We start from the raw sequence: 12,079 nt of genomic DNA on the forward strand, positions 1-12,079 counted from the left end.
GTTGCAGATTAGGCTCAGTGCATTAGAAATCTACTCTGTGAATAAATAGCATTCTGAAAAGATTCGGCCCCTCCCTAACCTTTGTGTACAGTTTAAAATTTCCACTTCTCAAACAGTTTTTATTGTTGATTAGTTGCTCTGCAGAGACTTCTACACAGCTAGTAACTCTGTGTGTAATATGAGAGATCAATGACTGTATAATACTGATATATCTTTTGTTGTACCCTGTTTGTTTGCTCCCCACCAACAACAACAGTTGGTACACTTTGATCGCACAGTCATTCATCAGATCTACCCTGCTTAATGACTTGTTTTATGTGGTTTACCTTACGATAAGGTGCGCCAGCCAGCAGATTCTGTGTATAATGGGTCACATGGTCTCTAAACAAAGCCTGTCTGCCTATCAAATCCTCTCACAGTCCAGTGACAGCTCAGCAGTCTGCTCAGGTTGCCATGGCTGCTGTCATAGCAACTGAGTGACTATAGATGTTTGCTTCCTCAAAGATCAAGTGATGTAAGTGTGGCTGGTTTGAATTCTGCTTTGGCTATGTCACTATGTGGTCCAATTTACTTCTCTAGTATAGCACAGCAATCTCTGTACATACAGACTCTCTCTTCTACTCTTCAGCACCAGTTCATACTTTTATATGTGCCAGAAATTTGTTGTTTTAGTGCCATTTGTTTGTTATAAATGCTGATATCCCAAATGCCACAAAACGCCTTTAAATCCAGTGCCGTGCAAACACTTAACACTCAGGTCTCATCACATAAAACTTGCCAAAAAATTGTCATGATGACTTTTTTGCATGAATCTGAAGTTGGATACAACACATTATTGAATGATCAAAAAAAGCTTATTTTCCATCTTAACTGTTTTTGGAGTCATCCTACCTGTCAGATCAGTGATTATTAAATGATAAACGATCTGCAGTCCCAACAGTTCTATCATTGTCGTTGATATTCAGCACCTCTATTTACTGCTTAAGATGTTGTGATGCCAACCTTTGCCTTATGTTGACTCCCCCAGATTTGTTATTGTTGTGAGAGCCATGCAAAAAGCTAATCAGTGTGGGTGCTCATATTTCACCATGATGCAAATTTTAATGTAAATGTACAGTATGAAGAATCATGCAGCTCTGACTCTCTCTCTCTGTAGATTGAAAACATAGATGCCTGCCTCAGTTTCCTGGCAGCCAAAGGAGTCAACATCCAGGGTCTGTCTGCAGAAGGTAAGCTGGAACCACAGATTTATTCTTTCACATGGAACATGAGAGTTCATCCTGAATCAAGCTCAGGCTTAGTTACTAAATAGAACTGATGCCGCGAGAAAGATAAAACCTCAGAATTGGTACACTGATTTTTAAAAAAAAAAAAATTTATTAGCAAGCTCTCTCCAGGAAACTCTGTATTAATGCAAATGAAAACATTCAGGGCTGATTTCACAACACATATAACTAATGTACCAGAAAGCTTACAATGGTACATAATGATGTTTAAATGTAGCTGTTGTCAAAAAAAAAAGAAAGAAATTCACACAGGGAACTGAGAGACAATATTATTACTGGTGCTAATGCAAAGCTGAATCAAACAGCAGCATCCTATTACAGCAAGAAACACATGGGGTCCATTCACTGTTCTGTTAGGAGAACTTTGAGGTGTATCATCTTGCAGTTCAAGAACAATCCAGAAGGAGAGCTAAAGGCAGCAGAATTAGATAGAGGAATTAAACAGAGTGTGACATATTTGAAATGTCAGTTTCAGATGGGGCTGATCATCTAAATAAGGCCCAGGGCCCAGAATCGGGCTGGCAAAGATGTGCCAATGTTTCTCACTGGACAACTTTAGAAAGGAGGGGATAAATTTGGACTTTTAAATGGATTAATGCATTGTACAGCTTTATACAGCTACTGATTCATGCTACACTAAAGTAATGAAATACTAGATAAACAATTAAATTACAAAAATGTTGCTGTTTTTCACTATCTACAATAGAATAGAATATATGGTTTGATAAGCAAGAGAGATGATATCCATATAGGAAAACAATCAAAATGCAATGAAATCATTAAAAAAAAACCCTAGTAGCTTATTTTCCAAGCACTAGTATGGTAAATGTGAAAAATTGTTGCAAACTTCATCCTCTATTTTGTTTTCATCTCCCCACTTTTTTTTTCTACTTTTCTCCTTTTAAATCATTCACCCCATCCTTGTTTCTGACCTTCAGAGATTCGGAATGGCAATCTGAAAGCCATCCTTGGCCTCTTCTTCAGCTTGTCCCGCTACAAACAGCAGCAGCAGCAGGCCCAGCGGCAAAACTCCCAGCCCACCCTCCCACTTGCTGCCCAGTCCCAGAGCACACACCCTCCACTGAGTCAGCAGATCAGCGCCCCGGCCCAGCTCAGCCACTCTCTGCATGGGACTCCTGCCATCACATCCCAGAAAGCAGCGCAGGCCGAGATGCAGTCCAGGTGAGGCTAACTGGAGTGAACAAATGTGTCCCTGTGGTGTTTACTTTCTTCACGTGCCTGCTGTTGTAATCCATCATTTTGACATTTCTATCTTCCTGTTCGTACTTTTTGTCATTTATAACTCTAAACCTGACCTCTCACTGTCTCTGTCCTCTTCCATATCTTTCCTCTCTTTTCTTCTCCTCTAGGGATGGGTGTCAAAGTAAACTACTCAAGTTTTCCCTTGGTCAGAAAAAGACCTCTAGGTCAGCTCTTGTGCCTTTCTAATTTCTTTCTCCTTCCCTTCTTTCCTCCACCACACCTCCTATTCCGTTCCATTCCTGGAAATAGGTTGAGATTGCCCCTAATCAAGGATAGCATTTCTTTCGCGCTGTAATGAGTTTAATGTTGTTTCTTTGTCTGTGATTAAGGGCAATCTCTACTACAAGCACGATCTATTATGCATGAGTGGTAGTGTTGGAGCAGATAGGAACAAAAGCTCCAGGCTCCATTTTCAGAAGGCCCTGTCTCTCTGGCAGCGTGCCTCATTTGGCAGGCCTGCTTAATGGGCTGTAGAAGACCTTTAGATAACCCTTAAGTAAATGTGTGCGTGCTTGTGTGTGTGCGCGTGTGTGCTCCTGCAATCCCCCATATAATATGACATTAATAATTAACACAGAGGAATCTGTGGCAGGTCTGTAATGAGACATGTTATATTTATCTTTGGTCTTACTTTTTTTTCTTTTTCAGTTACATTAGCCTCCTTATAGCATGCAGCATCATATGATGTGATAACGCACCTTGAAATTTAGTGTACCATTTAGTTTTGCATGCTGCCCCATCCCAGAATATGTTTACATTGCACCTGCCTGGATACAGCACCTGACCAAACTAAAGAAATACCCCCCTCTTTTGGTCAGCATGTGCAACTACAATTATTCTACATCATTTATCAAAACACTTTTTAAACTCTTTTTTTTTTTTAAATTGATTGATCTTAATTAAGATTAAAATGACTCTCTGGCAGCATCTGATAGCGAATTTTAAAAGATTTTAACAATGTGAATTGTTTATATTAATGCTAGCTGCTAATATTGCGGTGAAAGGTCTATTTTTCTTTGTTTTGGACTAAAAATTATTGTTAACTCAGTGTTAACATACTGAGTTAACAGCAAAACATGGTGCTTTTGAACATAATGAGTGTGAAAGAATCTAAGTGAAGAGAAGAATTGCTGTACAATTTAGTGTAAGTAGACTGTTTTTTAAAGGGTTTTCTTTTGGTAAGTTGGTTGTATCCAAGTAATGATGTGCTGTTAGCACTAGTACTTCATTTTGAGAAATATTTAAGTACTTTTCTTTGTCTGCATTGCACTTTTAAGAGTGTAGAAAGAGAAAGATTTGCGAAGTAGATTTATTCTGGAATTTCTTTTCACACTATAGCCCATATTAAAATTAAAATTTAAGAAAAAAGTGTTGCTCGTTTTTTTTTTAGTTTTTTTTTAATGTAACCACTAGATTGAATTACTTCCTGACAGACTCAGTCCAGTGGGGGAAGGTAGTAGACTTGCTGGCCCTGCTATAATTGAAATGATTTTAGACTACTCTAGCCTAAATAATGTTGTTAAAGCTATTACCTTGCAACAGCTGGATAAATAGTGGTCACTCAAAGTGAATGGCAAGACGGAAATGAGAGTTTCTATAATGCACACGAGAGCTGAGTGAGAGTGCTATAATCTGCTTATCAAGTATCCGCCTCAGTCCCAAGATGGTGATGATGTCGCCAATGGTCAATTAGCATTTCATTAGCAGCTGTGTGCCACAGCCTGTTAGATTCCAACTCGCCTTATAGATTGGCTTGCAAAATGAAATCAAGGTGTCATAACTTCCACCAAAGCTTGTCTACAGTCTAATCCATGTGGGGAAAATAAGGAGGAGCACATGTAATCTGAGCTCATAGTTCTCCCAGGACCTGCTCTCAGTCTGACTGTCCACTCTGCTGCAAGCTTATCTGTCTCCATTAGCCTGGTGTAGGTGTACCCTGGGGGTGGGTCGCCGCAACGCTGCAAGAAAAGCAAACAAAAGCTAAGTTTAAAACTAAAGCTGCAATTTTAAATAGAAAACTACGCATGTCAGGAACAAGTGAACCTTGAACCTTGAACAAGTTTGGAAAAATGCCTTGTTAGAAAGGAGCCTAAAATAGTGTGAAGCATTTAGAAAGACATGAAGAGGAGGGCAGTCCTATTGTGGTTAGTGTAGCAATGAGGTTGAGGTATATTTGACCTTCTGGAAAACAAACAGAGACCACTTCCCCCAGGAAATCAATACAGTAGGTCAACAAGTTCATATTACAAATTAACTGTGGATGTTGAGGTCCTCTACAGCCTATTGAGGGTGGTACATCAGCTTCAGTGCACATCATCACAGAGGCACGGTATAGAAAACAAAGCACGCTAGTGCAGATTTCTTTTTAAAGCTCATCCTTTGTGGCAAATTGCACTCCCCTAAACAGTGAAGCATGTTTGTGTAGCACTTTCCTTTTTTAAACTATTAACTATACTTAATTTAGTTTTGAAACTATATTAATTTTATCACTAGTTTCAAAACAAACAGAAGATGTATGCTACTAGGATATTTTGGTATTTGCAGAATGTGGTTTTCTCTTTCAGAAATGTGATTTGTTCTACAACTGCCACTTACCCTTCTAATGTGTTTGGTTTAATCACATAAAATGCTTGGTCTAATAAATCTAATTATGTTATACCCTCCCATCTTAGTTTACAGTCTGTTGTGCTTGTGTTATAGGCTTGCAGTGACCTAATGTGTCTCTGTAATGTGTGGGGGAAAATAAAACTGCTTTAGATTCATAAACTCGTGTTTGTCATAAAGCAGCTAACTTTTTTGGCCTGTTTATTCCCTCTTTTTTCTCCCTTGCTTTCTTCCTTTTTTCTTCTATCTATTCATCAGACTTCCTGGCCCCACAACAAGGGTGTCCACTGCTGGCAGTGACATCCCACCGAGAGGGTCGGTCAGTGCTGCTGGGAACAGACGGAGCCAGGGCTTCAGTGACAAAACCAAAGCCAACTCACACCTGAACAAAGGTAAGCCAGAGATACAGATACAAATGGGTGCACACTGACATCTTCAGGTTGAATCTTGGATGTTGGCAAATTCCGTTAGCATGTCATCATGACATGTGTGCAAGTTTAGAGGAAGAGAAAGTAAAATTAGAGGACAGGCAGTAGCCTTGCAGCTGTAAAAAGTCTTAATGCTGTGTTTAGGATGATTTTATGGTGAATCCTTTGGGTGCTTTTTTGTTTTTGTGGGGAAAATGCAAGTTAGCTGTGCTGCTTTGAGGCTAATAGAGGATTAAAAACCATGCCAGTAATGCTTGGCCCTCAGCACGCAGTGCAGCACAGAAACAACTGTGTCTTTTAAAGAGAACAGCAACAAAGAACTGATGAGCATAAAATCCAGAATCACATAATGACTACATGCTCACCACCTTTGGAATCATTCTGAACATTATTGTTGCATTTTTAAAGGAGGTGGAGGTTGTTCTCAGTTTGCTGTTGTTGATGCTGAATTGAATCTCAGGCTGACCTGTGCAGTGTCTTTAAGGAAACGTGTCTTTGAAACTCTGTCCCATTACTCTTAATGTGTGGTTTCATGTAATATGAGTTAAATGTCATTGTGACCTCCATTTGCACAGACTGTATTCATCCTCACAAATGGAAAGGTCACTCAAAGTGTGGACCATTTAGAGCACTGCTCTCTACCTTTTTCCAACCTGCACAACTCAAGTGCAACAGCACAGTGAACCCTTTAGGACTTGCGAGAGGTGTTCGCCTCAGCACAAGAAGGTCCTGGCTTTGAATGGACCAGTCAGTTGGGTGGTGTGGAGGTTACATGTTCTCTGTGACTGTGTGGGTTCTGTATGGGTTCTCTGGATTCCTCCCACAGTCGCAGACGCTGTGAATGTAACAGTGTGAATAGTTGTCTGTCTCTTTGTGATGGCCCTGCGATAGACTGGCGACCCAGTCAGGGTGTGCCTCGGCTTTTGTCCTATCACAGTTGGGCTCCGCTCCAGCACCTAACCCCTCCCCCCCCAAACAGCTGCAGCACTGAGCTAAAAAGAGTTGACTGAAGGGATGGATCCAAGTATTATTTTAGAGAAAAAAAGTTCTGAATGAGAACGTTGGCAAACAAAGTTCAGTTGCTCTTCGTAAATCATTGTGCCTTTTCTTATTTAGGAACATCAGGACCAGCTCATCATCACTTTATGTCAACTTCAGTTTTTTCAGTGTGTTTTTGGTTTTTGTTTGTTTGTTTTTTTTAAAACTTTTTTTTTTTTTTACAAAATCATAACACATGTGAGGTGTATGTTTGCTACACGATAACATCCAAAAATGTGTTTTTCAGGACACATTTAATATATGAAGGTCTGAAGAACAGTGCAGGTATTCTAGGCAAAACAGTGTCATGTGTCCTCCACTCATGAGGCCTACGTTCTTGCCTAATCCAGATGGAGTGTTTCCACTAGTGGGACCCCATTTGATGGGGACTGTCTTCTTTTGTCTTCTTTTGTTATGTGAGAAAGAGAAACAGTGGACAATGCCCCAATCAGATCCTCTCAGCATTGCATGGAGTGCTACTGTGAAGAATATGGATGGACATGAAGATCTCTGGACACCTGGAATACCTCCTCCCACCTGATTCTTTTAAGATTAAGCGGTTATGTTGAACACTGTAATTCAAACAATGTGGGAAAGTACAAGCAGTGTGGGAGTTTAGTAGATCCAAGAACAAAGCTGTTCACTGTGATAATTTTCCTTTGGAGTCAGAACTGTATTCACACCATATTCTTCCACGGTGCTCTGACCCAATTTAACCGCTCTACACTGTTCTGAAGCTTACAAACTCTGGGTGTTTGGCAGTACGTTTGGTTAGACCAGTGTGGAAATAGTTTCTGTCACCACTCAATGGGCCAGAGCTTTATATAGACTTTGTTAGTGTTCACAGTCTAAACTCATTACCCTGCATTAGACAGAGAATTCTGACTGCCCAGAGAAAGACAGGGCAGAAGAGTAAGGGGAGAAAAAAAAGTGTGTGTGTGTGAGAGAGAGAGAGGGAGCTGGAGAGGGACTGTTGTCTGTTTAAACAGTCACAAATTAACTGGGACCAACGCTGTGAGAAGCACTGTGGGGCATTTATTCTGATGCTCGGCTCCATTCGAGATGAGTGAGTTTATTAGTGTAGACTGCAGGGAGATTTGTTGGTTTGTGTGAGTATAAAATTACCATGATTTGGAAAAAAAAATCGGCAGAATTTTGGGGAAATGTCCTTAAATTTGTTGATTAAATACACTTCATAACATGAAATCCTATTAGTGCTCATAGTGGGATTTCCAGTAGACACATTTGTCAATGACTTTATTGGAAGTATTTCCAAATAGTTGGATTTGGTGGAAAGAGTGTCGTTTTTTTTAGGCATCTTCAAAGGGACTTGAGCACCAACTGCAATTCTGCTAGAAGGCACAATCCAGCTAATGAAAAAGCACGTGAAGATTAGATTTTATAAAAATCATCAGATACAGGGAGGTCAGGATGATCGGGGGGAGCTACGTTAGCGCACAGCATTGACTTGAAAGTAAAAGTAACTGCAAGATGTGTGAAGTAGCTGTGATAATTTGCATGAAAACAATTGGCTCTTAATGCTCAGCTGGTATCCTGACAGCTGATATATGAAGCTCTGAGTCTGAAGCATAGATGCGTCGGCTGATGCCAGATATAAGCTATTTGCAGCATACTCTGGGTGAAATAAATGTGCACTGAAACCAGAAAAAGCACGAGCTTGCATGTCTTTCTAGGTTTGTGTGTTTGGGGCAGCAGGCCATATGATTGTCAGCAGGTAGCATGAGAAATACTGGTCAACCCCCTTCCAGGTTCCTCTTGGCCTGTTGTTGCTAAGCCCCTCCTCCTGCTGGAGGACCCACCACACTCCTCCTCCCCTCCTACCCACTCTAGATCTGTGGCCATGGTTTAGAACTCTTCCCTGATCTCTCATCCATCTCTTCCTCTCCTCTACTTCTTTCTCTGATGTCCTGGATGTCTGCAGCACCAGTGAGGTTTGTCATCTTTCACTTGTCGATTACGTCTAATAGGCTAGAGTTACAGAGGAAGAATTTGAGTTTTGCATTGAATCTTTGATTGTTGCTGCCTAAAATGTATTTCTTTTCAATAGCGCAGAAAGAAAAGGGTTTTCCTACTGTTTAATAAGCCAATTTCTTGCTCCTTTAATGTGAAATTGATGTAGATTACCTTTCCTCTTCTTACCAATTGGTCATTGAACTAAAAGCTGCTAGTAAGTATACTACACATGAAGTTATTTGTGCTTATTGTAAGACGTTGCTCCTCGAGGTTCAGATAGTTACAGAAACACCTGCAGCTTCTTTTCAGAGGCCAGATCTGGTCTGTGTCAAAGGCTCTGATGCCAAAATAGAATAATGTTACTGGATGGCTGTACAATAAGTAAACACAAGTGCCTTAATATAAGGTGACAGTGTCTGGGTGTTCGCCGAGTGACACATAGCAGAGAGACAGAAAGAGTGTGGGACACCTATGGTTGTGTGTTTCTGTATGTGTGTGTTTCTGTTGCCCATGTGTCTCTTGGATTGTGTGTTGTATATGTGGCTGGTGCCTCTGCTGAATGAATAGCCTGCTGATGAGCTGTAGCATCACTGTTTGAGTGTATTCATGTGGAGAAACTTTAAAAAGTTTCAGTAACCACACAAAAGCCAGCTGTCGCTCTCACTTTTTTGAGCACAATGACTGAGGAGCAAGAGAGAGCAGGCTTCTCAAATGTGAACACGATGAGCAGCCAAACACCTTCAGCCTCAAACTCTGTGCCAGATTTTTACATATTAAATGTCTCTGAAGGTGTCAGTGCATTGAATAAATCTAACCAGTCAGGGAGAACTGACACCGCAGGTTTGGTTCAGCACAAAGATGGTTTTACTCTGGCTACATGTGAGGGTAACTTGTGCATAAGTGTGACATTTTCAGGTCAGCAATATGGTTGTTGACTGATTGAGAGCTTAATGTCTTGTTATCAGGGCAACCGCAAGGAGCAAGGAGGGTTTGTGATGTCTAAACATTGTTAGCTGATGTACACTTTTATACATTTTGTGCATGAAATCTATCTTACATCCATGCGGACTGTGCATTGTCATAGGCTCAGTGATTTCACTGTTTATAGATGCTTAGCAGAACACACCTAGATCAGGTGGCTCAAGTGCTTGCTCCTAGGGGCCTGCCTGGGGCTCATCTGATTGTTGGGGCTTCTCTGGATTATTGTAGGGTCTTTACTAGGTCAGGGCAATATGGCCAAAAATATTTATCACGATATATATTTGAAAATTTCCGATAACGATGTAACTGACAATATAATTGACGCGAGACAAAACACTTTACAACTCCACAACTTTATTAGTGCAAAAAACCCCATCAATGTATTTTCACTTAAACAAGCAGCTGTTTTTTATGTGCATTAAAGTTATATAAAAATTTTACAGTGCAAATGCAAATTATACATATACAATGTAGCACAGTACGTATCACGCCGTGAGACTCCTGACTACGGTAGCCGTAATGCTCCGACAATCCATCAAGCGGTGTGGCTTTCGTACTTTAGCAAAGTCGTACTAAAAGATTTTTTGACAGATTTTTGAGTGCCGTGTACCACATAAAATCAGTTCGGTAATAGTGGTAATAAAAACAGCCCGCTTGCTTGCTCTACCAAAAAATGTGCTTTGGTGTGTATCTGATGGACGAAAGCCAAACCAGTTCCACACCACTGAAGTTGCACCATTTTGACAAACCAATTCTAGTTAATCTGTTTCATACAACGATCCGCTTTCGCCCTTCTCATTCTCTGTCGCCGCCATGCTTTTTCCACCATGTGTGTATGAAAACAAAGGTACTGCGCATGCATTTTAAATCATGCTTTTTATTTGTTTTTGTTTTTTAATGTCTCTGTAAAGCACTTTGAATCACCTTGCTGTGGAATTGTGCTATATAAATAAACTTGCCTTGCCTTACAATATAACGCACCTTGAGGCAGGTAAATTGAATTCTAATATATACACACACAGACATGAGTGTGGCACTCCATGAAATAAAAACTGAATTTGAAAATTACCATTTCAGCTCATTCCCGAAATTATTTGATGTAATCAAGATGCTGACACAGAAACAGACTTGTAGAGACCGAGGCAGATTTTTTTGGCAGACAGGAAGTAGGAGGGTGGTCTGTGATCCTTGTCCCTTTGGGCTGTGCTCTTCTGTCATTTTCTGCTTTTTATTTTAACCACCAATGCTTGCAGTAATTAAGCAGTTAAGCCATGAGTACTCAAATTCTTTCAACATGTTTCCTCAAGTAGTCAGCTCAGCCAGAACAGTAAAGGAACGGCAATGAGAAGATTTAATTCCTGGACTTGGCCGGAGGCTACACAGGGGTCATAGGGTCAGTGGCCCACGTTAAAACAATTATGTGATTATTTTTGAGGTGAAACTGCTTCCTCAAGTGCAAAAACTCCACTGCTACATGAGAACAACATAATTTGCACGTCTGCCTGTTAATTTATCATGATTGGTTCAGATTTGGACCAATTGAAAGTGATGCATACAGAACACAAAAGTCATCAGCGTTCGCTTACACATGAAGCTGACATTTGCAGACATTTCTAGATTAATGGAAAGCTGTGTAGGTGTGACAGAGGATGAGGTCTTTACACCCTCTTGTGGTCACTTCATTAAGTATACAAGTGGCAGTTTTGATTTTTATTCATAGAGGAAACTCTTTATTCTTTCACTAGTATTTATTTTGCGTGTGACTGATTTATGTTTTTAATTTCAACAGCCTTTCCAGGAATTGGGTCCCAAGCTTCTTTTAAGTTGAGATTGTGTTGCAACAGTGTCTAAGTTCATCACGCTAGTGTCACGTCTGACCCAACCCGTTGAAGATTCACCCCTGACAACCTAACTGGAGCGTGTAAGCCCCGGTCACTGGGTCCAATCTTGTCAGTGATCAGCTGACCCGTTGTCCAGAGCCTTTCCTTTCTTTTTTTTTTTTTCTTTTTTTTTCCCAACAAAAATCCGAGCTGACCCCATTCTTGGACAGTACCGACCCTCCTGCTGGCCGATATCAAAGCCCCACTCATCTCAAACCTGCAGTGTCAATCCCCTTTATTCTTTTTGCAGTCCCCGTAATCATAGCAGGTCCCCCTCTCATTCAGCCGCTACCAATTGGAAGCCAGCTATTAGCAACCTGACCCACTTTGCTGATTGCTAACTACTAGCACATCTAATTGGGCCCTAATCACTTCCTAATGGCTGCATTGTTTCAGGCTGCTCTCGCTAAATGCTAAATAGGGGTAGAAAGAAGAAGCAGTGAGTGGCCGCCTATTTGCATTTAGGGCATGAAAGGTGCTATAAAATGAAATCATCACACAGGACTAGTGTTTAATAAATTCTGACATAATGAGACCATAAGAATAACTTATGTAGTAAGTGAGTTAACATACAGTGGGGCAAAAAAGTATTTAGTCAGCCACCGATTGTGCAAGTTCCCCCACT

General features: G+C 40.6%; 1 protein-coding gene across 12 annotated transcripts in view; it reads left to right on the forward strand.

Moving 5' to 3' along the window:
- Positions 1-12,079, forward strand: part of nav2a (neuron navigator 2a) — a 231,478-nt gene that overhangs the window by 164,341 nt on the left and 55,058 nt on the right. For 10 of the 12 annotated variants that reach the window (XM_005942064.3, XM_042228533.1, XM_042228532.1 and 7 more), the window contains 4 exons: positions 1,157-1,229; positions 2,225-2,468; positions 2,657-2,713; positions 5,412-5,545. In XM_005942064.3, the coding sequence (XP_005942126.1) occupies positions 1,157-1,229; positions 2,225-2,468; positions 2,657-2,713; positions 5,412-5,545 (508 nt within the window). Of the gene's footprint in view, positions 1-1,156; positions 1,230-2,224; positions 2,469-2,656; positions 2,714-5,411; positions 5,546-5,582; positions 8,572-12,079 lie in introns of those variants that run through there. The other 2 variants (XM_042228529.1, XM_005942068.2) reach the window with 2 other exon arrangements.

Source organism: Haplochromis burtoni, unplaced genomic scaffold, assembly GCF_018398535.1.
Source record: "Haplochromis burtoni strain Fernald_Lab_line unplaced genomic scaffold, NCSU_Asbu1 Contig_330, whole genome shotgun sequence".
NCBI classification, from domain to species: domain Eukaryota; kingdom Metazoa; phylum Chordata; class Actinopteri; order Cichliformes; family Cichlidae; genus Haplochromis; species Haplochromis burtoni.